Raw genomic sequence first — 26,943 nt, forward strand, 5'->3', positions numbered from 1 at the left:
TATAGAGCGCGGAGAGAGAGAGGGCGAGACTTCTGTAAAGATCGCGGAGAGAGAGAGGGAGAGACTTCAGTAAAGAGCGCGGAGAGAGAGAGGGCGAGACTTCAGTATAGAGCGCGGAGAGAGAGAGGGCGAGACTTCAGTAAAGATCGCGGAGTGAGAGAGGGAGAGACTTCAGTATAGAGCGCGGAGAGAGAGAGAGCGTGACTTCAGTAAAGAGCGCGGAGAGAGAGAGAGCGAGACTTCAGTAAAGAGCACGGAGAGAGAGAGGGCGATACTTCAGTAAAGAGTGCGGAGAGAGAGAGGACGAGGCTTCAGTAAAGAGCGCGGAGAGAGAGAGGGCGAGACTTCAGTAAAGAGCGCGGAGAGAGAGAGGGCGAGACTTCAGTAAAGAGCACGGAGAGAGAGAGGGCGAGACTTCAGTAAAGAGCGCGGAGAGAGAGAGGGCGAGACTTCAGTAAAGAGCGCGGAGAGAGAGAGGGCGAGACTTCAGTATAGAGCGCGGAGAGAGAGAGGGCGAGACTTCAGTAAAGATCGCGGAGAGAGAGAGGGAGAGACTTCAGTAAAGAGCGCGGAGAGAGAGAGGGCGAGACTTCAGTATAGAGCGCGGAGAGAGAGAGGGCGAGACTTCAGTGTATAGAGCGCGGAGAGAGAGAGAGCGAGACTTCAGTAAAGAGCGCGGAGAGAGAGAGGGCGAGACTTCAGTATAGAGCGCGGAGAGAGAGAGAGCGAGACTTCAGTAAAGAGCGCGGAGAGAGAGAGGGTGAGACTTCAGTATAGAGCGCGGAGAGAGAGAGGGCGAGACTTCAGTAAAGAGCGCGGAGAGAGAGAGGGCGAGACTTCAGTAAAGAGCGCGGAGAGAGAGAGGCCGAGACTTCAGTATAGAGCGCGGAGAGAGAGAGGGCGAGACTTCAGTAAAGAGCGCGGAGAGAGAGAGGGCGAGACTTCAGTAAAGAGCGCGGAGAGAGAGAGGGCGAGACTTCAGTAAAGAGCGCGGAGAGAGAGAGGGCGAGACTTCAGTAAAGAGCACGGAGAGAGAGAGGGCGAGACTTCAGTAAAGAGCGCGGAGAGAGAGAGAGCGAGACTTCAGTAAAGAGCGCGGAGAGAGAGAGGGCGAGACTTCAGTGTATAGAGCGCGGAGAGAGAGAGAGCGAGACTTCAGTAAAGAGCGCGGAGAGAGAGAGGGCGAGACTTCAGTAAAGAGCGCGGAGAGAGAGAGAGCGAGACTTCAGTAAAGAGCGCGGAGAGAGAGAGGGCGAGACTTCAGTAAAGAGCGCGGAGAGAGAGAGAGCGAGACTTCAGTAAAGAGCACGGAGAGAGAGCAGACGAGACTTCAGTAAAGAGCACGGAGGGAGAGAGGGCGAGACTTCAGTAAAGAGCGCGGAGAGAGAGAGAGCGAGACTTCAGTAAAGAGCGCGGAGAGAGAGAGGGCGAGACTTCAGTGTATAGAGCGCGGAGAGAGAGAGAGCGAGACTTCAGTAAAGAGCGCGGAGAGAGAGAGGGCGAGACTTCAGTATAGAGCGCGGAGAGAGAGAGAGCGAGACTTCAGTAAAGAGCGCGGAGAGAGAGAGGGTGAGACTTCAGTATAGAGCGCGGAGAGAGAGAGGGCGAGACTTCAGTAAAGAGCGCGGAGAGAGAGAGGGTGAGACTTCAGTAAAGAGCGCGGAGAGAGAGAGGGCGAGACTTCAGTAAAGAGCACGGAGAGAGAGAGGGCGAGACTTCAGTAAAGAGCGCGGAGAGAGAGAGAGCGAGACTTCAGTAAAGAGCGCGGAGAGAGAGAGGGCGAGACTTCAGTAAAGAGCGCGGAGAGAGAGAGGGCGAGACTTCAGTAAAGTGCGCGGAGAGAGAGAGGGCGAGACTCCAGTAAAGAGCGCGGAGAGAGAGAGGGCGAGACTTCAGTATAGAGCGCGGAGAGAGAGAGGGCGAGACTTCAGTATAGAGCGCGGAGAGAGAGAGGTGAGACTTCAGTAAAGAGCGCCGAGAGAGAGAGGGCGAGACTTCAGTAAAGAGCGCGGAGAGAGAGAGGGCGAGACTTCAGTATAGAGCGCGGAGAGAGAGAGGGCGAGACTTCAGTAAAGAGCGCGGAGAGAGAGAGGGCGAGACTTCAGTAAAGTGCGCGGAGAGAGAGAGGGCGAGACTTCAGTAAAGAGCGCGGAGAGAGAGAGGGCGAGACTTCAGTAAAGAGCACGGAGAGAGAGAGGGCGAGACTTCAGTAAAGAGCGCGGAGAGAGAGAGGGCGAGACTTCAGTAAAGAGCGCGGAGAGAGAGAGGGGGCGAGACTTCAGTAAAGAGCGCGGAGAGAGAGAGGGCGAGACTTCAGTAAAGAGCACGGAGAGAGAGAGGGCGAGACTTCAGTGTCGAGCGCGGAGAGAGAGAGGGCGAGACTTCAGTAAAGAGCACGGAGAGAGAGAGGGCGAGACTTCAGTAAAGAGCGCGGAGAGAGAGAGGGCGAGTCTTCAGTAAAGAGCGCGGAGAGAGAGAGGGCGAGACTTCAGTAAAGAGCGCGGAGAGAGAGAGGGCGAGACTTCAGTATAGAGCGCGGAGAGAGAGAGGGCGAGACTTCAGTAAAGAGCGCGGACAGAGAGAGGGCGAGACTTCAGTAAAGAGCGCTATCCGGTAAGACAGCTGTTTGTTTCAAAATTGAAAGAAACCCTGTAAAGTGCCTCACACGAGACTGTGACCGGCTTAGCTGAAAGGCAGACTGGGCTAAAGTTGAATTTCAGGAGTTACTGACTTAAATACTAGTTTTGTTTTGACTTCGATCACTATTTTTAAGTTGATTTGAATTAATAATTTTTAAATGTTTAATTTGACGAAAATAACTATTTTGGATTGATTTAAATTACTATTTTCAAGTTGAACATAGAACATCGGACATAGAACATAGAACTTACTGTACAGAAGGAGGCCATTCGCCCCATCGAGTCTGCACCAATCCACTTAAGCCCTCACTTCCACCCTGTCCCCATAACCCAATAACCCCTCCTAACCTTTTTGGACACTAAGGGCAATTTATCACGGCCAATCCACTCAACCTGCACGACTTTGGACTGTGGGAGGAAACCGGAGCACCCGGAGGAAACCCACGCAGACACGGGGAGAATGTGCAGACTCCGCACAGATAGTGACCCAGCAGGGAATTGAACCTGGGACCCTGGCGCAGTGAAGCCACAGTGCTATCCACTTGTGCTAAAAATAACTTTTTAAAATTCAATTAAATAACTATTTTTAATTTGTTGTCAGATCAAAAGGGCTAAATACTCAGTTTTTAAAAAAAAAATCTTATTAAATAGTATACGGGGATTGGATTTAATCTGATACAAAAACATCTTTCGAAAGTTTAATTTCAATGGTTTAATTTAAAGGAATAATTCATGGCAGGACAGCTCCAAGGCGTTGTCTGTTCCTCTTGCTCCATGTGGCAGTCTGGGGACAGTTCCAGTCCCGAGGGTCAGCATGTGTGCAGGAAGTGTCTCCAGTTACAGCTCCTGGAAGCTCGAGTTTCAGAGATGGGGCGGCGGCTGGAGACACTGTTCAGCATCCGCGAGTCGGAGAGTATCGTCGATAGAGAGGTGGTCACACCGCAGGCTCAGACTCCACAGGCAGGAAGGGAATGGGTGAACACCAGACAGAGCAAGAGAGTGAGGCAGGCAGTGCAGGAATCTCCTGTGGCCATTTCCCTACAGAACAGATATACCGCTTTGGATACTGTTGAGGGGAATGGCCTCTCAGGGGAAAACAGCAACAGCCAAACTCGCGGCACCATGGTTGGTTCTGCTGCAGAGGGGAGGGGTGATAAGTGTGACAGTGCAAAGGTTATAGAGGATTCAGTTGTAAGGGGAATAGACAGACGTTTCTGTGGCCGCAAACGAGACTCCAGGATGGTATGTTGCCTCCCTGATGCTCGGGTCAAGGATGTCTCGGAGCGGGTACAGGACATTCTGGAGGGGGAGGGTGAACAGCCAGTGGTCGTGGTACACATCGGTACAAACGACATCGGTAAAAAAAAGGCTGAGGTCCTAAAGGCAGAATACAGGGAGCTAGGAAGGAAGTTAAGAAATCGGACCTCGAAGGCAGTGATCTCAGGATTACTCCCAGTGCCACGTGCCAGTCAGAGTAGAAATGACAGGATATGTAGGATGAATACGTGGCTGAAGAGATGGTGTCAGGGGGAGGGTTTCAGATTCCTGGGGCATTGGGACCGGTTCTGGGGGAGGTGGGACCTGTACAAACTGGACGGGTTACACCCGGGCACTGGGACTGATGTCCTATTTGCGAGAGCGGTTGGGGAGGATTTAAACTAAAATGCCAGGGGGGTGGGAACCTACGCAAGGAGTCAGAGAAAGAGGGAGCAAGGACAAAAGCAAAAGGTAGAAAAGTGAATCAGAAAAGTGATAGGTGGAGAATCCAAGGACAAAATTCAAACAGGGCCGGAGAGAAAAATATTGGGAGCAAGACAAGCATTGTGAAAAAGACAAACTGAAAGGCTCTGTGCCTTAATGCACGGAGCATTGGCAATAAAGTGGGTGAACTAATCGCGCAGATAGATAGAAATGGGTCTGATATAATTGGGATTACGGAGACACGGCTGCAGGGTGACCAGGGATGGGAATGTCCCAGGGTTCTCAGTATTTAGGAAGGACAGGCAGAAAGGAAAAGGTGGTGGTGTGGCCCTGCTGGTTAAAGAGGAAATTAACACAATAGTGAGAAAGGAGATTAGTTCTGACAATGTGGGGTCTGTGTGGGCAGAGTTGAGAAATACCAAGGGGCAATAAACATTAGTGGGCATCATATAGACCCCCAAACTGCACTGGTGAGGTTGGGAATGGCATTAAACAGGAAATTAGAGATGCATGTAATAAGGGAATATCGGTGATCATGGGTGATTTTAATCTTCACATAGATCAGGCAAATCAAATTAGCCCCAATGCCGGAGAGGAGGAATTCCTGGAGTGTATACGGGATGGTTTTCTTGACCAATATGTGGAAGAACCAACGAGAGAGCAGGCCATCTTAGACTGGGTACTGTGTAATGAGAAGGGAATCATTGCCAATCTGGCTGTACGAGATCCCTTGGGGATGAGTGACCATAACATGATAGCATTTTTTATCAAGATGGAGAGTGAAGTAGTTGATTCGGAGACTAGGGTGCTGAATCTTAATAAAGGGAACTATGAGGATATGAGGCGTGAGTTGGCCTTGATAGATTGGGGAGAGTTACTCAAAGGGATGACAGTGGATAGACAATGGCAAACATTCAAGGAACGCATGGAGGAACTACAGCAACTGTTCATCCCTGTCTGGCACAAAAGCAAAGGGGGTAAGAGGGCCAATCCATGGCTTACAAAGGAAATTAGAAATAGTATCCGACACAAGGAAGAAGCATACAGATTGGCCAAGAAAAATAATAGGTCTGAGGTTTGCGGGCAGTTTAGAATTCAGCAAAGAAGGACGAAGGGATTGATTAAGAAGGGGAAAGTACAGTACAAAAGGAAGCTTGCAGGGAACATAAAGACTGACACTAAGAGTTTCTACAGATATGTGAAGAGAAAGAGATTGGTAAAGAGAAATGTAGGCCCCCTACAGACAGAAACAGGGGAATGCATAATAAGGGACAACGAAATGGCTGAGCAATTGAATACATACTTTGGTTCTGTCTTCACAAGAGGACACAAATCAGATACCAGAAATGTTGGAGAATGAAAGGTTTAGTGAGAGGGAAGAACTGAGGGAGATCAACATTAGTAGAGAAATGGTGCTGGGAAAACTGATGGGATTGAAGGCGGATAAATCCCCAGGGCCTGAGAATCTGCAACCCAGAGTGCTTCAGGAGGCGGCTCTGGAAATAGTGGATGCATTGGTGGTCATCTTCCGGGATTCTATAGAGTCTGGAACTGTCCCTGCAGATTGGAGGGTAGCTCACGTCACTCCGATATTCAAAAAGGGAGGTAGAGAGAAAGCAGGGACCAGTAAGCCTAACATGGGTAGTGGGGAAAATGCCTGAATCCAATATCAAGGACTTTATAGCGGAACATTTAGAAAGCAGTGGCAGGATCAGTCAGAGCCAGCATGGATTTATGAAGGGAAAATCATACTTGACAAATCTGTTGGAATTCTTTGAGGAGGTAACCAGGACAGTCGATAAGGGGGAGCCAGTCGATGTGGTATATTTGGACTTTCAGAAGGTGTTTGACAAAGTCCAGCATCAGAGATTATTCTGCAAAATTAAAGCGCATGGGATTGGGGAAATTTATTGAGGTGGATAGAAAACTGGTTGGCAGAGAGGAAACAAAGTGTAGGGATTAATGGGTCCTTTTCAAATTGGCAGGCAGTAACCAGTGGGGCACCACAGGGATCGGTGCTGGGACTCCAGCTATTCACAATATATATTAATGATTTGGATGAGGGAACAAAATGTAACGGGCGGGATTCTCCCCTGCCTGGCGGTGCGGGCGGTACCGGTGCTGAGGAGTGGCATGAGCCACTCCGGATTCGGGCCGGCCAGAAGGTGCGAAATCCTGCACCTTCAGGGGCTAGGCCGGCGGCGGCGGGGTTGGCGCATGCGTGGGAGTGCCAGCGTGTGCTGGCGTCATCTCAGCGCATGCGCAGGGGGATTTGTCTCCGCACCGGCCATGGCGGAGGTCCACAGCAGCCAGTGCGGAGGGAAAGAGTGCCCCCACGGCACAGGCCCACCCGCGGATTGGTGAGCCCCGATCGCAGGCCAGGCCACCGTGGGGGCACCCCGGGGCCAGACTCCCCCCCCCCCCTCACCGAGGACCCCAGGTCCTGCCGGTATGTACCCAGTCTAATTTACGCCGGCGGGACCGGCCTAAAACAGGCGGCCGCTCGGCCCATCGCGGGCCGGAGAATCGCCGGGGGGGGGGGGGGGCGCTGCGAGCGGCCGCCGACCGGCGCGGCCCGATTCCCGCCTCCGCCAAATCCCGGTGCCGGAGAATTCGGCAGCCAGCGGGGCGGGATTCAGGCCGCCCCCCGGCGATTCTCCGGCCCAGCGGGGGGTCGGAGAATCCCGCCCAACATCTCAAAGTTTGCAGATGATACAAAGTTAGGTGAGAGGGTGAATTGTGACGAGGATGCAGGGATCCTCCAGCAAGGTCTGGACAGGTTGGGCGAGTGGGCAAACCAATGGCAGATGCAGTATTATTTGGATAAGTGTGAGGTTATTCATTTTGGAAGCAAAAACAGGAAGGCAGATTACTACCTGAATGGGTGTAAATTGGGAGAGGGGAGTGTGCAGCGGGACCTGGGTGTCCTTGTGCACCATTCGCTGAAGGTAAACATGCAGGTACAGCAGGCGGTAAAGAAGGCTAATGGTATGTTGGCCTTCATAGCGAGAGGTTTAGAGTATAGAAGCAGGGATGTGTTGCTGCAATTGTACAGGGCCTTGGTGAGGCCACACCTGGAGTATTGTGGGCAGTTTTGGTCTCCTTCTCTGAGGAAGGATGATCTTGCTCTCGAGGGAGAGCAGCGAAGGTTTACCAGACTGATTCCAGGGATGGAGGGACTGTCGTATGAGGAGAGATTGACTAGGTTGGGATTGTTCTCGCTGGAGTTCAGAAGAATGAGGGGGGATCTCATATAGATTTATAAAATTCTAACAGGACTAGATAGGGTAGATGCAGGGAAGATGTTACCAATGATAGGTGTGTCCAGAACCAGGGGTCACAGCCTGAGGATTTAGGGTAAACCATTTCGGACAGAGATAAGGAGACATTTCTTCACACAAAGAGTGGTGAGCCTGTGGAATTCATTCCCACAGGAAGTAGTTGATGCTAAAACTTTAAATATATTCGAGAGGCGGCTGGATATAGCACTTGGGGAGAATGGGATCAAAGGCTATGGGGAGAAAGCAGGACTGGGCTATTGAGTTGGATGTTCAGCCATGATGGTGATGAATGGTGGAGCAGGCTCGAAGGGCCAAAAGGCCTCCTCCTGCTCCTATCTTCTATGTATCTATGTATCTATGCAGTCCCATCATGTTGTGTGACACTACCCCATGGTAAATGGGGTAGACTTTGAACATTTCTAGCAACTCAAGACTGGGCAGCCAGGAGGCGCTGTGGGCCATCAGCAGCAGAATTGTATCAACCACAGTCTGTAACCTCCTGGCCCGGCATATCCCCCACTCTATACCACCCAGCCAGGGGTCAACCGAGGAAGAGTGCAGGACAGCATGCCAGGAACAACACCAGACATGCCGAAAAATGGGGTTTCAACCTGGTGAAGCTTCAACACAGGACTACTTGGATGCTAAACAACATAGGCAGCAAGTGATAGACAGAGATAAACAATCCCACAACAAACGCATCAGATCTAAGCTCCGCAGTCCTGTCACATCCAGCCGTGAATGGTGGTGGACAATTAAACAACTCACTGGAGGGGGAGGCTCCACAAATATTCCCATCCTCAATGACAGAGGAGCCCAGCACATCCGTGCAAGAATGGGGCAGACGGTAGCATAGTGGTTAGCACTGTGGCTTCACAGCTCCAGGGTCCCAGGTTCGATTCCCGGCTTGGGTCACTGTCTGTGCGGAGTCTGCACATCCTCCCCGTGTGTGCGTGGGTTTCCTCCGGGTGCTCCGGTTTCCTCCCACAGTCCAAAGATGTGCAGGTTAGGTGGATTGGCCATGGTAAATTGCCCTTAGTGTCCAAAATTGCCCTTAGTGTCCAAAATGTTAGGAGGGGTTATTGGGTTAGGGGGACAGGTTGGAAGTGGGTCGCTGCAGACTCGATGGGCCAAATGGCCTCCTTCTACACTGTATGTTCTGTAAGGTTGAAGCATTCGCAATAATCTTCAACCAGAAGTGCCGAGTGGATGATCCGTCTCGGTCTCCTCCGGAGATCCCCAGCATCACAGATGTCAGTCTTCAGTCAATACGATTCACTCCCCGTGATATCAAGAAATGGCTGCGACACAGGATACTGCAAAGGCTGTGGGCCCCGACAATATCCCAGCAATAGTACTGAAGACTTGTGGTCCGGAATCAGCTACGCTCCTAGCCAAGTAGTTCAAGTACAGCTACGACACTGGCAATTACCAGGCCATGTGGAAAATTGTCCAGCTACACCCTGTACAGAGAAAGCAGAACAATTCTTCCCAAGCCAATTACCGCCCTATCAATCTACTCTCAATCATCAGCAAAGTAGTGGACGGGGTCATGAAAAGTGCGATCAAGCGGCACTTACTTCGCAATAATGGCGCATGGTAGCAGTGGTTAGCACTGCTGCTTCACAGCGTCAGGGTCCCAGGTTCAATTCCGGCTTGGGTCACTGTCTGTGCGGAGCCTGCACGTTCTCCCCGTGTCTGCATGGGTTTCCTCCGGGTGCTCCGGTTTCCTCCCACAAGTCCCGAAAGACGTGCTGTTAGGTAATTTGGACATTTTGAATTCTCCCTCCGTGTACCCGAACAAGAGCAGGAATGAGTCAACTAAGGGATTTTCACAGTAACTTAATTACAGTGTTAATGTAAGCCTACTTGAGACAGTAAAGATTATTATTATAACCTGCTCACGGACGCTCAGTTCGGGTTCCACCAGGGCCACTCAACTCCTGACCTCATTACAGCTTTGGATCAAACAAATGCAAAGAAAGGGACTTTTCACAGCAACTTCATACTTGTGACAATAAAAGATTCTTTATTATGCAGGATAGGTGGATTGGTCATGCAAAATTGCCCCTTATTGTTCAGGGCTGTGCAGATTAGGTTATGGGGCTATAGGCTAGGGCGGGGTGGGCGGGGGTAGAGTGATCTTTTAGTGGGTCGAATGGCTTCATTCTACGCTGTAGGGATTCTATGGACAAAAAAGAGCTGAACTCGAAAGGTGAGTGATTGCCCTTGACATCAAGACAACGTTTGGTGGAATTTTTCGCGACTCAGCAGACACTGAAGCAATCCTCATGCAAATGCAGCAAGACCTGGACAATATCCAGGCTCGGGCTGACAAGTGGCAAGTTACATTCATGCCACACAAGTGCCAGGCAATAGCCATCTCCAATATGAGAGAATCAAATCACCATCCCTCAAAATTCCATGGCATTCCCGTCCCTGAATCGCTCACTATCAACAACAAGAGGGTTCCCATTGACCAGAAATTGAACTGGACTCGCCATATAAATACTGTGGCTAAAAGAGCAGGTTAGAGGCTAGGAATCCTCCAGCGAGTAGCTCATCTCCTGACTCCCCCAAGCCTCTCTACCATCAACAAGGCACAAGTCCACGTGATAGTGAGATGAGGAATAGGGAGAGGGAGCATTTAAACACGTGGCTACAGGGATGGTGCAGGCGGGAGGGATTCAGATTTCTGGATAACTGGGGCTCTTTCTGGGGAAGGTGGGACCTCTACAGACAGGATGGTCTACATCTGAACCTGAGGGGCACAAATATCCTGGGGGGGAGATTTGTTAGTGCTCTTTGGGGGGGTTTAAACTAATGCAGCAGGGGCATGGGAACCTGGATTGTAGTTTTAGGGTAAGGGAGAATGAGAGTATAGAGGTCAGGAGCACAGATTTGACGTCGCAGGAGGGGGCCAGTGTTCAGGTAGGTGGTTTGAAGTGTGTCTACTTCAATGCCAGGAGTATACGAAACAAGGTAGGGGAACTGGCAGCATGGGTTGGTACCTGGGACTTCGATGTTGTGGCCATTTCGGAGACATGGATAGAGCAGGGACAGGAATGGATGTTGCAGGTTCCGGGGTTTAGGTGTTTTAGTAAGCTCAGAGAAGGAGGCAAAAGAGGGGGAGGTGTGGCGCTGCTAGTCAAGAGCAGTATTACGGTGGCGGAGAGGATGCTAGATGGGGACTCTTCTTCCGAGGTAGTATGGGCTGAAGTTAGAAACAGGAAAGGAGAGGTCACCCTGTTGGGAGTTTTTTATAGGCCTCCTAATAGTTCTAGGGATGTAGAGGAAAGGATGGCGAAGATGATTCTGGATAAGAGCGAAAGTAACAGGGTAGTTATTATGGGAGACTTTAACTTTCCAAATATTGACTGGAGACGATATAGTTCGAGTACAATAGATGGGTCGTTTTTTGTACAGTGTGTGCAGGAGGGTTTCCTGAAACAATATGTTGACAGGCCAACAAGAGGCGAGGCCACGTTGGATTTGGTTTTGGGTAATGAACCAGGCCAGGTGTTGGATTTGGAGGTAGGAGGGCACTTTGGGGACAGTGACCACAATTCGGTGACGTTTACGTTAATGAAGGAAAGGGATAAGTATACACCGCAGGGCAAGAGTTATAGCTGGGGGAAGGGCAATTATGATGCCATTAGACGCGACTTGGGGGGGATAAGGTGGAGAAGTAGGCTGCAAGTGTTGGGCACACTGGATAAGTGGGGCTTGTTCAAGGATCAGCTACTGCGTGTTCTTGATAAGTATGTACCGGTCAGGCAGGGAGGAAGGCGTCGAGCGAGGGAACCGTGGTTTACCATGGAAGTGGAATCTCTTGTTAAGAGGAAGAAGGAGGCCTATGTGAAGATGAGGTGTGAAGTTTCAGTTGGGGCGATGGATAGTTACAAGGTAGCGAGGAAGGATCTAAAGAGAGAGCTAAGACGAGCAAGGAGGGGACATGAGAAGTATTTGGCAGGAAGGATCAAGGAAAACCCAAAAGCTTTCTATAGGTATGTCAGGAATAAGCGAATGACTAGGGAAAGAGTAGGCCCAGTCAAGGAAAGGGATGGGAAATTGTGTGTGGAGTCTGAAGAGATAGGCGAGATATTAAATGAATATTTTTCGTCAGTATTCACTCAGGAAAAAGATAATGTTGTGGAGGAGAATGCTGAGCCCCAGGCTAATAGAATAGATGGCATTGAGGTACGTAGGGAAGAGGTGTTGGCAATTCTGGACAGGCTGAAAATAGATAAGTCCCCGGGACCTGATGGGATTTATCCTAGGACTCTCTGGGAGGCCAGGGAAGAGATTGCTGGACCTTTGGCTTTGATTTTTATGTCATCATTGGCTACAGGAATAGTGCCAGAGGACTGGAGGACAGCAAATGTGGTCCTTTTGTTCAAAAAGGGGAGCAGAGACAACCCCGGCAACTATAGACCGGTGAGCCTCACGTCTGTGGTGGGTAAAGTCTTGGAGGGGATTATAAGAGACAAGATTTATAATCATCTAGATAGGAATAATATGATCAGGGATAGTCAGCATGGCTTTGTGAAGGGTAGGTCATGCCTCACAAACCTTATTGAGTTCTTTGAGAAGGTGACTGAACAGGTAGATGAGGGTAGAGCAGTTGATGTGGTGTATATGGATTTCAGCAAAGCGTTTGATAAGGTTCCCCACGGTAGGCTATTGCAGAAAATATGGAGGCTGGGGATTGAGGGTGATTTAGAGATGTGGATCAGAAATTGGCTAGCTGAAAGAAGACAGAGGGTGGTGGTTGATGGGAAATGTTCAGAATGGAGTACAGTCACAAGTGGAGTACCAGAAGGATCTGTTCTGGGGCCGTTGCTGTTTGTCATTTTTATCAATGACCTAGAGGAAGGCGCAGAAGGGTGGGTGAGTAAATTTGCAGACGATACTAAAGTCGGTGGTGTTGTCGATAGTGTGGAAGGATGTAGCAGGCTACAGAGGGATATAGATAAGCTGCAGAGCTGGGCTGAGAGGTGGCAAATGGAGTTTAATGTAGAGAAGTGTGAGGTGATTCACTTTGGAAGGAATAACAGGAATGCGGAATATTTGGCTAATGGTAAAGTTCTTGAAAGTGTGGATGAGCAGAGGGATCTAGGTGTCCATGTACATAGATCCCTGAAAGTTGCCACCCAGGTTGATAGGGTTGTGAAGAAGGCCTATGGAGTGTTGGCCTTTATTGGTAGAGGGATTGAGTTCCGGAGTCGGGAGGTCATGTTGCAGCTGTACAGAACTCTGGTACGGCCACATTTGGAGTACAGTTCTGGTCACCGCATTATAGGAATAGGACGTGGAGGCTTTGGAGCGGGTGCAGAGGAGATTTACCAGGATGTTGCCTGGTATGGAGGGAAAATCTTATGAGGAAAGGCTGATGGACTTGAGGTTGTTTTCGTTGGAGAGAAGAAGGTTAAGAGGAGACTTAATAGAGGCATACAAAATGATCAGGGGGTTAGATAGGGTGGACAGTGAGAGCCTTCTCCCGCGGATGGAAATGGCTGGCACGAGGGGACATAACTTTAAACTGAGGGGTAATAGATATAGGACAGAGGTCAGAGGTAGGTTCTTTACGCAAAGAGTAGTGAGGCCGTGGAACGCCCTACCTGCTACAGTAGTGAACTCGCCAACATTGAGGGCATTTAAAAGTTTATTGGATAAACATATGGATGATAATGGCATAGTGTAGGTTAGATGGCTTTTGTTTCGGTGCAACATTGTGGGCCGAAGGGCCTGTACTGCGCTGTATTGTTCTATGTTCTAAGTCAGGAGTGTTTGATGGAACACTCTCCTTGCCTGGACGAGTGCAGCTTCAATAACACTGAAGAAGCTCGACACCATCCAGGACAAAGGGGCCCGCTCGATTGGCACCCCTTCCACAAACATTCAGTCCCTCCACAACCGCCACACAGCAGCAGTCGTGTGTACCATCTACAAGATGCACTGTAGGAACTCACCAAGGTTCCTCAGACAGCACCTTCCAAACCCACGGCCATTACCATCTGGAAGGACAAAGCCAGCAGATACCTGGGAACACCAACACCTGGAGTTCCCCTCCAAGTCACTCACCATCCTTTCTTGGATATATATTATAATCTTTATTATTGTCACAACTAGGCTTACATTAACGCTGTAACGAAGTTACTGTGAAAATCCCCTCGTCGCCACACTATGGCACCTGTTCGGGTGCAGTGACCCAAGCTGGGAATCGAAGCCGGGTCCCTGGCACTGTGAAGCAACAGTGCTAACCACTGTGCTGCCCATCGCCGTTCCTTCACTGTCGCTGGATCAAAATCCTGGAACTCCCTAACAACACAGAGGGTATACCTACACCACATGGACGACTGTGGTTCAAGAAGGCAGCTCACCACCTTCTCCAGGCTTATTAGGGACTGAATTTAAAATATGTCAAGAACCCTCTGGCACAGGACCACGCCAAGTTGGAACGAGCAAAGGGAAATCAGGAAATAACACTGAAGAAACACAGATTTGGTTTTGACAACCTGAAGAGTTTTGGAGGAAGTAAAGAGAAAGTTTATCAGAAACAAAATACTATGGATGTTGGAAAATTGAAATAAGACGAAAAGGTGGAAATGCTCATCAGGTCAGGCAACATCTGTGGGGAGAAATAGGCTTTCATGTCATTTACTTTCCCGTTCTGACGAAAGGACATTGATCTGTAGCGTTGGGTCGGATTTTCTGACACCGATAGGCATTGCAGCGGGCGGGATGGGAAAATTTGGAGAGCCAGTGACTTCTGGAGACTTTCCAGGTTTTCCCATCCTGTCCACAGTGATACCTGTCAGGGCCAGGTACTCCCACCCGTCTCTCTCCACAGATGCTGCCTGATTGGCCAAGAAGGTTTATTAAACTGCGCTTACGTCAACGTCCTGTAATGTCAGGGCAGTCGTGCCCACCTCCTTCTTCATTCGGTCATGACCTTTCTTCAAATCCTTCACTTTCTTTGTGATCTGAAACTAAAATCAGTTGAACAATAAGCAAAATGAAATGAGATACTTGATACACCAATTAGATGCAGCATCATTTGCAGTGAGAGAAAGATGGGGCTATCAATAGAGCTCAAGGACTTTTATCAAAAGATAGTCATGAACGTTACGGGCGCGATTTAACGGAAATGAAACAGTCCTTCATTGGGCATGTTTAGCCAGGTGTTACCCGGTTATTAATGGCCTTGCTATTAAATGGGTCGCTGCGAGGAAGACCTCACCGAGGCCACACTTAGGCCCCATTTCCTACACTACTGAACTCTGCTCACCAGTCTCTGAACCTCACACCACAGCCTTTGGGTGCCCCCTATTGAAGGGGTCCTCGGGCCATCCACACTCCACCTCATAAGGACACCCCTGGAACCGATCCCCAGCATGGGCAAGATGCCACCCAGGCATGCCAACCTGGCAATGCCACAGTGTCTGGGTGGCATAGAGGGGAGCCAGGGTACCACGCTGCCGATACGCCTGGTCAGCGTTGGTGGAGACCAGTGCTAAATGACTTCTGAGGTGCGGGCATTAGATCCCGTGCCTTGGGTAACTCCAGCGCGAACACATTCAAGTGGGCATGACTGCGAACTTGAATATGCAAATCTGGATTCACCACTGTGGACGGGATCCACATGGCGACGCCTTGTCAGACATCGCGTGGTGGAACAAGGCAGTCAAATCTCACCAGAGGCCTCTTGCGACATTTAACTGCCTCAACGTGTCGTGTCGGGCACGACGAAGTCGGTAGAGCGAGAGCTACATTTCTCTCCCAACAGATGTTACCAGATTTACTGTGTGTTTCCAGCACTATCTGAAGTGAAGAGTTACATATATGTTCAGGAAATGAATTGTACCAGCCATATATATGCTATAATAATAATAATCTTTATTAGTGCCACAAGTAGGCTTACATTAACACTGCAATGAAGTTACTGTGAAAATCCCCTAGTCCCCACACTCCGTCGCCTGTTCGGGTACACGGAGGGAGAATTCAGAATGTCCAGTTCACCCAAACAGCACGTCTTTCGCAGGGGCGGCACAGTGGCGCAGTGGTTAGCACCGCTGCCTCACGGCGCCGAGGTCCCAGGTTCGATCCCGGCCCTGGGGCACTGTCCGTGTGGAGTTTGCACATTCTCCCCGTGTCTGCGTGGGTTTCGTCCCCACAACCCAAAATGTGCAGGGTAGGTGGATTGGCCACGCTAAATTGCCCCTTAACCGGGAAAAATGAATTGCGTACTCTGAATTTAGAAGACAAAATATAAGCAAGTCTTTCGGGACTTGTGGGTGGAAACTGGCACACCCAGAGGAAACCCATGCAGCCACCTGGGTTACAGGGATAGGGTGCAGGTGTGGGCTTCAGTAGGGTGCTTGTTATGGGCGAGGCGTTTTCAGAACCCCAAAATGTATCATGGGGTTCAACCAACCTCTCCTTTAATGGATTTGTTGCTTTTCCTAGCACATGGCTTGTTCCCTAGGTGTGGGATTACAATTATGGACACAAGGGTTTTTAAACACAAAATACCGTATATTCCATGAACTGAACTTAACATCTTAAATAAACATTGGATCTCTTAACACCCCTTACTTCAAAGATAACTCAGAAAATATTGCAACAATAAATAACTCCTTAAAATGTTTCTTCAAACTTCCAAGAGATTTAACACCTTTAAACAGTATCACATCAGGTTAAAGGATATATATATTTTCTGTAGAATAGCAGAGATATAGTAGCTTGGTTGACTTCAGCTCCAGCACCTTGCTTTCTTCCTGCAGCTCTCTGGAAACACACAGACACACACAAACTCTTTTTCCAACTGCAAAACAAAACTGCAAAATGGCTGTCCTGACCTCAGCTCCACCCACTCTCTGACATCACTGTTTTCTTAAGGGTACATTACTTAAACATCCATGTCTTAAAGGTACCCCCACATGACAGTGCTCTTTCAAAGGGCCAATGCAGACTCCGTGGGCCGAGTGGCCATCTTCTGCACTGTAAATTCTATAATTCTATGACACGGGGGAGAACGTGCAGACTCCACACAGACAGTGACCCAAGCCGGGAATCGGACCCGAGTCCCTGACGCTGTGAAGCAACAGTGCTAACCACTGTGCTACCGTCCCGCCCGTGGCTCCAAGAGCAAGTTAGAGGCTGGGAATCCATGGCTCCCAAAAGCCTTTCCGCCATCTACAAGGCAAAATCTCCATGATCCTGGTTTGCCAGCATCCTGGATAAAGCAGCCTCACCCCAACCATCAAATTAAACATTCATTCCCTCCACTACTGAAGCACAATGGCAGCAGTATGTACAAGGTGCACTGCATCAACTCACCAAGCCGACTTAATAATAATCATCTTTATTCTCACAAGTAGGCTTACATTAACACTGCAGTGAAGTTACTGTGAAAATCCCCTAGTCACCACACTCTGGCTCCTGTTCGGGTACACAGAGGGAGAATTCAGAATGTCCAATTCACCTAACAGCACGTCTTTCTGGTGGAAGGAAACCGGAGCACCCGGAGGAAACCCACGCAGACACGGGGAGAACATGCAGACTCCGCACAGACAGTGACCCAGCAGGGAATCGAACCTGGGACCCTGGCGCTGTGAAGCAACAGTGCCAACTTCAACAGCAACTTCCAAACCTGTGACCTCTGCCATATAACAGGTCAAGGGAAGCAGATAGGAACACCAGCTGCAAGTTCCCTCCAAGCCACACACCATCCTGACTTGGAAATACATCGCCGTCCCTTCGCTGTCAGTGGGTTAAAATGCTGGAACTCCCATCCTGACAGCTCTGTGTGCAGACCATCAGCTCAGACTGCGATAGTTCAAGAAGGCAGCTCAGCACAACCTTCTGAAGGACAATTAAGGATGTGTAACAAATGCTGGCCTGGCCAGCAACACGCACTTCCCATGAAATAACATTCAGTAGGGTACACCAGAATATACAGATGAACATACGAATGAGGAGGAGGAGCAAGCCATTCAGCCCCTTCGGGCATACCACAGCATTTGGCCAGATTCTGATTGATCTGATTGTGGTCGCAATTTCACATTCATGACTAACCAGTCCCCGCCCCCGCCCCACCTCTGATAAACTCCATCTGCCATTGGTCAAATGTTAACACAGAGAAGTGTGAGGTCAGCATTGAGGGAGGTCTAACAGTTGTAGGGAGTACACAATAAATGGGAATATACTAAGAGGGGTAGAGGAAGCCTCTCCCTCGATAGCTCAGCTGGGAGAGTGGAGAACTGTAGATCATTAAAACTGACATCCTTAGGTCGCTGGTACAATTCTGGCTCGAAAGAAGCCCACCTTCTCTTTTAAGGGGCTGGTTTAGCACACTGGGCTAAATCGCTGGCTTTTAAAGCAGACCAAGGCAGGCCAGCAGCACGGTTCGATTCCCGTAACAGCCTCCCCGAACAGGCGCCGGAATGTGGCGACTAGGGGCTTTTTACAGTAACTTCATTGAAGCCTACTTGTGACAATAAGCGATTTTCATTTTCATTTTCAAGTGAGAGATCTTGGCGTACAGATACACAGGCCCCTAAAGGCAGCAGTTCAAGTAGACAAGGTTGTTAAGAAAGCAAATGGAATGCTCCCCTTCATTGGCAGAGGTATAGAATATAAATGTAAGGATATAACAGTGGAATTGTATAAAACACCGGTGAGGCCACAACTAGAATATTGTGGGCAGTTCTGGTCACCACATTACAGGAAGGACGTTATTGCTCTGGAGAGAGAGCAGAGGAGGTTTACAAGAATGTTGCCAGGGCTGGAAAAGTGTGGCTACGGGGAGAGATCGAGCAAAGAAGGCCGAGGGGTGACTTAATTGAGGGGGAGAGTTAGGGTGGACAGGATAAAATTCATTCCCTCGGTCGAGAATTCTAGCACCAGGGGACACAACTGGCAGAAGGTGTAGAGGGGGCATGAAGAAGAACTCATTCCCCTCCCCCCAACAGAGGATAGTGGGAGTCTGGAATTTGCGCCCGAGTTGGTGGTGGAAGCAGAGACCCTAAACTCTTTTAAAATCATAGAATCATTGAAGTTTACAGCATGGAAACAGGCTCTTCGGCCCAACCTGTCCATGCTGCCCAGTTTTTACCACTAAGCTAGTCCCAATTGCCCCTATTTGGATCATCATTCCCATATAACTGTCTAAATGCTTTTTAAAAGACAAAATTGTATCCACCTCTACTACTGCCTCTGGCAGCCCGTTCCAGATGCTCACCACCTCTGTGTGTGAAACAATTGCTCCTCTGGACCCTTTTGTATCTCTCCCCTCTCACCTTAAACCTATGCCCTATAGTTTTAGACTCCCCTACCTTTGGGAAAAGATGTTGACTATCTCCCTTATCTGTGCCCCTCATTATTTTATAGACCTCAATAAGATCACCCCTAAGCCTCCTACGCTCCAGGGAAAAAAGTCCCAGCCTATCCAGCCTCTCCTTATAACTCAAACCATCAAGTCCCGGTAGCATCCTCGTAAATCTCTTCTGCAATGGTACCTGGACCTGCACCTTAAGTGCTCTTAAGCTACAGGGCAATGGACCGGGAGCAGGAAGGTGGGATTGGAAAGGGCACCTGGGTGTACTTGGGCTGGCATGTAGAAGGTGGACCGAATGGCCTCCTTCTGTGCTGTAACTTTTTTATGATTCTATGACCGGGGAGGCCGGTACGGGAATTGAACCTGCACTGCTGGCCTTGTTCTGCATCACAGACCAGCTGTTTAGCCCTAAGGAAGTGGGGACTTGTCAGCTTTTAGTTATGATCATTTTTTTTTTTGTACATTTTCCTGATGAATGTAATTGTTCCTCTCTCTTTTTCGCCTCCTGATTCACAATTATTTCTGGCATGTTAGTTGCATCCGCTACAGTGAAGGTGTTTTTTTTCCCCCTTATTAATTCCCAGACTCACTCTCTAGAGTGCCTACACTCACGTCCCTTCCTCTTTTCCTTTCAAAATACCTGGAGAAAATCTTACTCTCCGTTTTTATATTTCTAGCTAGCTTTCATACTCTAATTTCTACATTCTTCTTGATCTTTCAATCATTAGTTTCTGTTCTTTATATTCTGTCCAATATTCTGACCTGCCATTCATATTTGTGGAATTGTATGCTTTTTCTTCCATTTGATGCTATCTTTAACTTCCTTAATTTGCCATGGATGGTGTGTCTTAGTCACATGAATGTCTTTTCTGAATAATCTGAAATTTCTCATAAATGTCTGCGCTGCATCTCTACTGACTTATCCCTGAAGTAACAGCACATAAGGCAGCAGGGTGACAGCGGTTAGCACTGCTGCCTCACAGCACCAGGGACCCGGGTTCAATTCCAGCCTTGGGTGACTGTCTGTTTGGAGTTCTCCCCATTTCTGTGCAGGTTTCCTCCAGGTGCTCCGGTTTCCTCCCACAGTCCAAAGTTAGGTAGATTGGCCATGATCGATGTGTGGGGTCAGGGGGGTAGGGCGGGTGAGTGGGCCTAAGTAGAATGCTCTTCGAGGGTCGGCGCAGACTTGATGGGCTGAATGGTCTCCTTCTGCACTGCAGGGATCCTATGGATTGGAGTTATTCCATATTCCAAAGAACAAAGAAATGTACAGCACAGGAACAGGCCCTTCGGCCCTCCAAGCCCGTGCCGACGCCCGACTTAACTACAATCTTCTACACTTCCTGGGCCCATATCCCTCTATTCCCATCCTATTCATGTATTTGTCAAGATGCCCCTTAAACGTCTCTCTCATGGCATTTCAACAGAGTAAGAGTTACTCACAATACGACGTGAAAAGGTGAGAGTTTTGCATATGACACAACACATAGCTGTGGCAGCCCCACAGCCATGTAATGCTTTTGAGGAGCTGTAATTTGTTGTAAGGTAGGATATCCGCTCCGTACTTGGGTGGTGTCACCTTGAGCGGAGTCCACTGCTGGGACTCCCATCAATCCAAGTGCTAGAGGTCCAGGACCAGGTAGGTGTGCGGTCTTATGGGAAGGGGTATCCAGGGCTGGTGTGGAGAAGAGTGTAGGGGTCATGATAGGAAGGCCAGCAGCCCCCCCCCCCCCAATCTTTTCCCACCTGAGGCCCAAGCAAGATGATCCGACAGGCTTTGACTGCCCTCCGCCCATCCCTGAACCCCTCCTGCTGACCAGGTGAAAAGCAGACTTTGAGCTGAGAGTGAGCAGACCACCCATGACGTTGTCCACCATCCCCCTCCCATGTCCTGTTACATTGGGGGAGGATTAGGGTTGGGATTAATAACTATTAAACCACCATGCCTTCATTTAACTGCAGCACTTGAAGAAAATAAAGTGACATTAAAGAAAATAAAGTGACATTGAAGAAAAGTTACGGATTGGAGTAGTGCAACAGTGATCTGAACTCAATAGTACATGTTGGCTGCATGACTAATTCCAAGGTGGAGATCAAAGAGAACATAGAACATAGAACAATACAGCGCAGTACAGGCCCCTCGGCCCACGATGTTGCACCGAAACAAAAGCCATCTAACATAGTTGGATCAGACTACTCCCTCATTACACAAGGGAAATATATACTTGCTACAATTTTCTGTGCAATTATTAAACCCTCAGGGTGAAAGTAAATCTGTTTCCTTACTTCTGCAAGAAAGAAATTAGCTCATTGTATTGTTTCTAATTCCAAACTTATTTTGAACTAATGGATAGAAGCAGAGGAAGATTCATAGAAACATGCGTAGAAAATAGAAGCAGGAGGAGGCCATTCGGCCCTTCGAGCCTGCTCCGCCATTCATTATGATCATGGCTGATCATCGAGTGCAATACCCTTGCACGGTAGCACAGTGGTTAGCACAGTTGCTTCACAGCTCCAGGGTCCCAAGTTCAATTCGCGGCTTGGGTCACTGTCTGTGCGGAGTCTGCATGTTCTCCCCGTGTCTGCGTGGGTTTCCCCCGGGTGCTCCGGTTTCCTCCCACAGTCCAAAGATGTGCAGGTTAGGAGGATTGGCTACTAAATTGCCCTTAGTGTCCAAAAAAGGATAGGTGGGGTTACTGAGTTACGGGGATAGGGTGGAGGAGTGGGTTTAGGGTGCTCTTTCTAAGGGCCGGTGCAGACTCGATGGGCCGAATGGCCTCCTTCTGCACTGTAGATTCTATGATCCCACTCCCCACCCCCATACGCCTTGATCCCTTTAGCCCCAAGAGCTATATCTAATTCCTTCCTGAAATCACACAACATTTTGTCCTCAAAATTCACCGCTCTCTGGGTGAAGAAACTTCTCCTCACCTCAATCCTAAAAGGTTTACCCCTTATCCTCAAACTATGGCCCCGAGTTCTGGACGCCCCCACCATCGGGAACATTCTTTCTCAATCTACCCTGTCTAATCCTGTAGGATTTTAAAAGTTTCTATGAGGTCCCCACTCTTCTAAAATATAATCCTAACCGATTAGGTCCCACCACCCCAGGAATCAGTCTGGTAAACCTTCGCTGCTCCCCCTCCACAGCAAGAACATCCTTCCTCAGATAAGGTCACCAAAACTGCCCACAATACTCCAGGTGTGGCCTCACCAACATCAATGCCCTACCCAATTACAGTAAAATGTCCCCATTCCTATATTCAAATCCTCTCGCTATGAAGGCCAACATACCATTTGCCTTCTTTACTGCCGGCTGTACCTGCGCGCTTGCTTTCAGCGACTGATGGACGAGGACACCAAGGTCTCGCTGAGTATCCGCCTCTCTCAATTTACTCCCATTCAAATAATAATCGGCCTTCCTATTTTTGCTACTGAAGCGGATAACCTCACATTTATCCACATTATACTGGGTATAATGCATCTGCCAAGCATGTGCTCACTCAGCCCCTCAAAGTCACCCTGAAGCATCTCTGTATCCTCCTCACAGCTCACCCTCCATCCAACTTTGCATCATCTGCAAATTTGGAGATAATACATTTATTTCCCTCATCCAAATCACTTATATAAGGTGTACAGTTGGGGTCCGAGCACCGGTCCCTGTGGTACCCCACTAGACACTGCCTGCCAATCGGAAAAAGACCCATTTATTCCAACTCTTTGCTTGCTGTCTGCTAACCAACTTTCTATCCTTCTCAAGTCATTACCTGCAATCCCATGCGCTTTAACTTTACATAGTAATCTGCTTTATGAGACCTTGTCGGAAGCCTTCTAAAAATCTAAATAAATCACATCCACCAGTTCTCCCTGGTCAACTCTACGTCTTTAGAGAATTCCAGTAGATTTGTCAAGCATGATTTCCGTCTCGTAAATCCATGCTGACTCTGTCTGATTACACCACTGCTTTTCAAATCCTGTGCTATAAAACCCTTGATAATTGACTCCAGCAAGTTCCCTACTACCGATGTTAGGCTCACTGGTCTATTGTTCCCTGTTTTCTCTCTGTACCTCCCTTTTTGAATCGCGGGGTTACATTCTCTACCCTCCCATCTGTAGGAAACATTCCAGAGTTCAAAGAATTTTGGAAAATGACCACCAATGGATCTACTATTTCTAGGGCCACTTCCTTAAGTACTCTGGGATGAAGATTATCCGGCCCTGGAGATTTGCTTGCCTTCAATCACATTTATTTTCCCAAAACCATTTCTTTACTAACACTAATTTCCTTCAGCTCCTCACTGAAACTTGTGCTTCTCAGAGGGTCCGATACATCACTCATGTCTACCTTTGTAAAGGCAGAAGCAAAGTACGAATTCAGTACCTGAGCCGTTTCTTTGTCCACAGATATGAATTTCCCCGTTTCTGTGTGTTAGGCGCCTACATTTGATTTTAATCAATCTTTGTCATACAGAAACTTTTAGAGTAGGTGTCTGGTTGCCCAATGATAGGAGACCTAAAGAAACGGAAATGTCCATAAGAAATCGCCCTCATTGACGTGCCAGTTTGTTTTAGTTTTTGGGATGCATTGTGCCCACTGAAAAAGCTATCAGGATAATTTGTGCACTGCACTTCAGGCAGGAGCTTTGCCCCTGCAAGGCATGGTTTGGAGGACCGGGTTTCATGCACAAAGAATGGATGGCAGAATTGGCCCTTCTGACTACCTAAGGAAGACAAGTATCTATTTCTGCTGACCCTATAAAGGAGCCGGAAGCACAACCAAATCTAAGGGTCACAATTACCTACATACTCAGCATAGGTTCCCCTGTGCCTTGTGGGGATACACACGCAGTACCCATCCCAATGAGATAGCAAAAAGGCTGTCTCTCCAAGGCTGGGGAGGGATTTGCGGGAATGTCAGACACCGATCTGGAAATTCTTAAGGGGGCTGTCTCCAAGCCGAGTTGCCTTTCCGTCCAGCATGTTTGGTGCTTTCTAAGCATGCATGTGTTCCATTGAGTCTATTCAGTGGTAAGCTCAGTGAAGTTGATTGGGTAACTCCTGAAGCTGGCAGCAGAGTAAGAGAACTATCCCAGGCTGCAGTGTGGGTGTGGAATCCCATCAGATCCGAGTTCCACCGCCCTACCCACTGCCTGGAATCTGTTCTCCTTGGACCAGATAGTTTGGGGCGTCATTTAGAATTTGAAGCTTGCCATTAAGTAGCAACCTCAGGGCTAGTTGGTGTAGAATAAGAAATATATGAGCATCTGGACTTGGATTGGAGGGAGCTTTCATGGGGCAGAATAAATGGAGCTTTACAGGGCCTTAATGCACATGCTAGCCCTGGCAGCTTGAAGTACCTTTACAGCCTATCCAGATGCGACACTGAGGGTCACTGTGGTGCAGTGGGTAGTGTCCCTGTCTGAGCCGGAAGCTCCAGGTTCGAGTCCCACCCCAGGACCCGATGGCCAAGGAAGGTGTGTCCACAATGCAGCCAAACAGGTTGAGGGTGTCAAGCTCCTGGTGCCTGACTTGCAATCTGTTCCAGGAATTACTAGCTATTGACACAGACAGAAGTCTGCCTCAGGGCAGCACTCGGTGTAGGAAGAGAATTGGAATGGAATGTGACACTGGCAATGGAATGACTAAAGAAGCACGGATGGGCTGGTGATGCAGGGGTTCTCAAAGGGATCCACAACCACCGAGGGGACTATGAAAGAGAGTTCAAATGATCCGGCTAAATTGACCTCCCTCTCGAATGAAGCTTAAAACCCCCAGTGGACCATTCAATTCAGCCAGCAATGAGTAGCTGAGTTTTGCTCCTCACGCAGGGACAAGAAGGTTTTTACAGCTGTGGCATCTCCCTAAACTCACGACCTCAGATTCAATCTACTTCCTATGCCTGAGCCACAATCGAATGTAGTGTCAGCAACAAGTTTCACATTAAAGTAAACCAAGAATAATGAGATAGACAAGGTTTTTTAAAGCAAAAAGGTGGACCCCTTGCTATAATACCAATCGGGCAGTTTCTCGGACAGTGAATTATCAATATCTTGGGAAGCTCTAGAAAGAGAAATGCTGAGGATATATTTCCCGAAAACTGCAGGGCTGGTCCAACCCCTCTCACATCAGAAGCAAACCCAAATGGAGCAGTTGAAGGGTTTGAGGAACAGTCTACCCATCAACTCCAATGTAGAACCGAATGGTTGACTGAGCAGTTTTTACCTGCTGATTAGAAAACTATTCTATTAATCAGTGTGTTTCAAGTAAAAGGGAGTATACAGTAGAATTTGCCTCTCCCTATCTCTGACACGGATGTACTTAAAGATCCAGCACTGCTATTTCTAATTTAAAACGCCCATTACTTGAAACTTGAATCTCATTTTACATCCTGCCTTTTACAAACTAAACCATCGAGAAGCTTACCGCATCCACTATAATCTGCATTTTCCCCTTCCCTGATGTCACTCGAGATGAAAACATTGAGCTGGTCAGGAAATCGGGAACTGGCTACCCTGAATTTTGTCTCCTTCTAAAATTAATAGAAAAGAAACCCTGACAATATGTGTTGTGAAATAACAATTGGAAGTGAGCAGTTCAGTGTTTCCTATTTGCCCCCAACAATGACCCTGTTATACAAGTCTGTGTGAAGGGACATCTTATAATAATAATCTTTATCGTCACAAGTAGGCTTACATTAACACTGCAGTGAAGTTACTGTGAAAAGCCCCTAGTCGCCACATTCCGGCGCCTGTTCGGGTACACAGAGGGAGAATTCAGAATGTCCAATTCACCGAACAGCACATCTTTCGGGACTTGTGGGAAGAAACCGGAGCACCCGGAGGAAACCCACGCAGACACGGGGAGAACGTGCAGACTCCGCACAGACAGCGACCCAAGCCGGGATTCGAACCTGGAACCCTGGAGCTGTGAAGCAACTGTGGTAACCACTGTGCTACCCATTTAGCAACAGTAACAAGCTCTTGCACATAAAAAAACATCATTTTCCCAGTCTTCACACATCATTATTCAATCCCTTCTCTCCACACCTGTCTGTTTCTTGCTATGTTTCCTAGCTCCCGTAAATCCACCGCAGTAATAAAGAACATGAGGAAGCTCACGCACTTACCTTCTGTTCCTTGCAGGCCTCCTCAAAAGGTGCGAATGTGTGGGTCTTGTGCCTGTTCCCCACCAAGCACCGAGCGCACACACAATCCGCACATTCATTGCAGTAAAGGATCAGGTTTTCACTGTGTAACACACATTGCACACCCAAACTGCTTCCACTGTTTTTGCTGACAATGCTGCCTTGACAATTTTGCCGATTCATGCCAAATTGTTGCAATTTTTTTTAAAACTCTTTTAAACCGAGATACCAATGAACAAGAGAATTTTATCGGAAGGTTGGTGCCCGATAGAAAAAGGCTTTAAACTTTTCCGTGAGTACGTAAGAAGTAAGCAACTGTTTATATAGCAAGTTGCCAATGGGCAGGGCCATGCAATTTGCTCTTGGGCGTCACATAAGGAGCTAAACCAATGACAACTTTTTATTTGAAATCTTTCTTGGAAGGTATCTGTTTCCAGTTAACCCTGTTTTGCATTCCTTCACTTTTTTACAATTAATTTACCTAAACGTTTCCTCAAGACAGAAGAGCTCTTACGTGACTGCTTAGAGACAGTGGACTGGTCCATATTTAAGAACTCAGCGACCAACTTAAATGAGTATGCCACCACTGTCACAGACTTCATCAGCAAATGTGTGGACGACTTCGTGCCAAAGAAAGCAGTACGTGCGTTCCCCAACCGGAAACCATGGCTCAATCGCGAGATTGACTCCCTACTGAAGGACAGATCTGAGGCGTTCAAGGCAGACGACCCTGACCTATACAAGAAATCCAGGTACGACCTCCGCAAAGCCATCCGGAATGCCAAGAGAGAATATCAAACCAAGCTAGAGTCACAGACAGACTCTCGGCGGTTGTGG

The 26,943-nt window shown here is 48.5% G+C and overlaps 1 protein-coding gene across 1 annotated transcript in view; it reads right to left on the minus strand.

The window, feature by feature from the left end:
• Positions 1-26,384, minus strand: part of LOC140386059 (zinc finger protein RFP-like) — a 147,058-nt gene extending 120,674 nt beyond the window's left edge. The window contains exons 1-2 of the mRNA XM_072468644.1: positions 26,089-26,384; positions 14,518-14,613 (exon numbers count right to left, since the gene is read on the minus strand). Coding sequence (XP_072324745.1) covers positions 14,518-14,613; positions 26,089-26,289 — 297 coding nt within the window. The 5' untranslated portion in view covers positions 26,290-26,384. The remainder of the gene's footprint in view (positions 1-14,517; positions 14,614-26,088) is intronic.
• Between the last annotated feature and the right edge of the window lie 559 nt (positions 26,385-26,943).

This window comes from Scyliorhinus torazame, chromosome 11 (assembly GCF_047496885.1).
Source record: "Scyliorhinus torazame isolate Kashiwa2021f chromosome 11, sScyTor2.1, whole genome shotgun sequence".
NCBI lineage: Eukaryota > Metazoa > Chordata > Chondrichthyes > Carcharhiniformes > Scyliorhinidae > Scyliorhinus > Scyliorhinus torazame.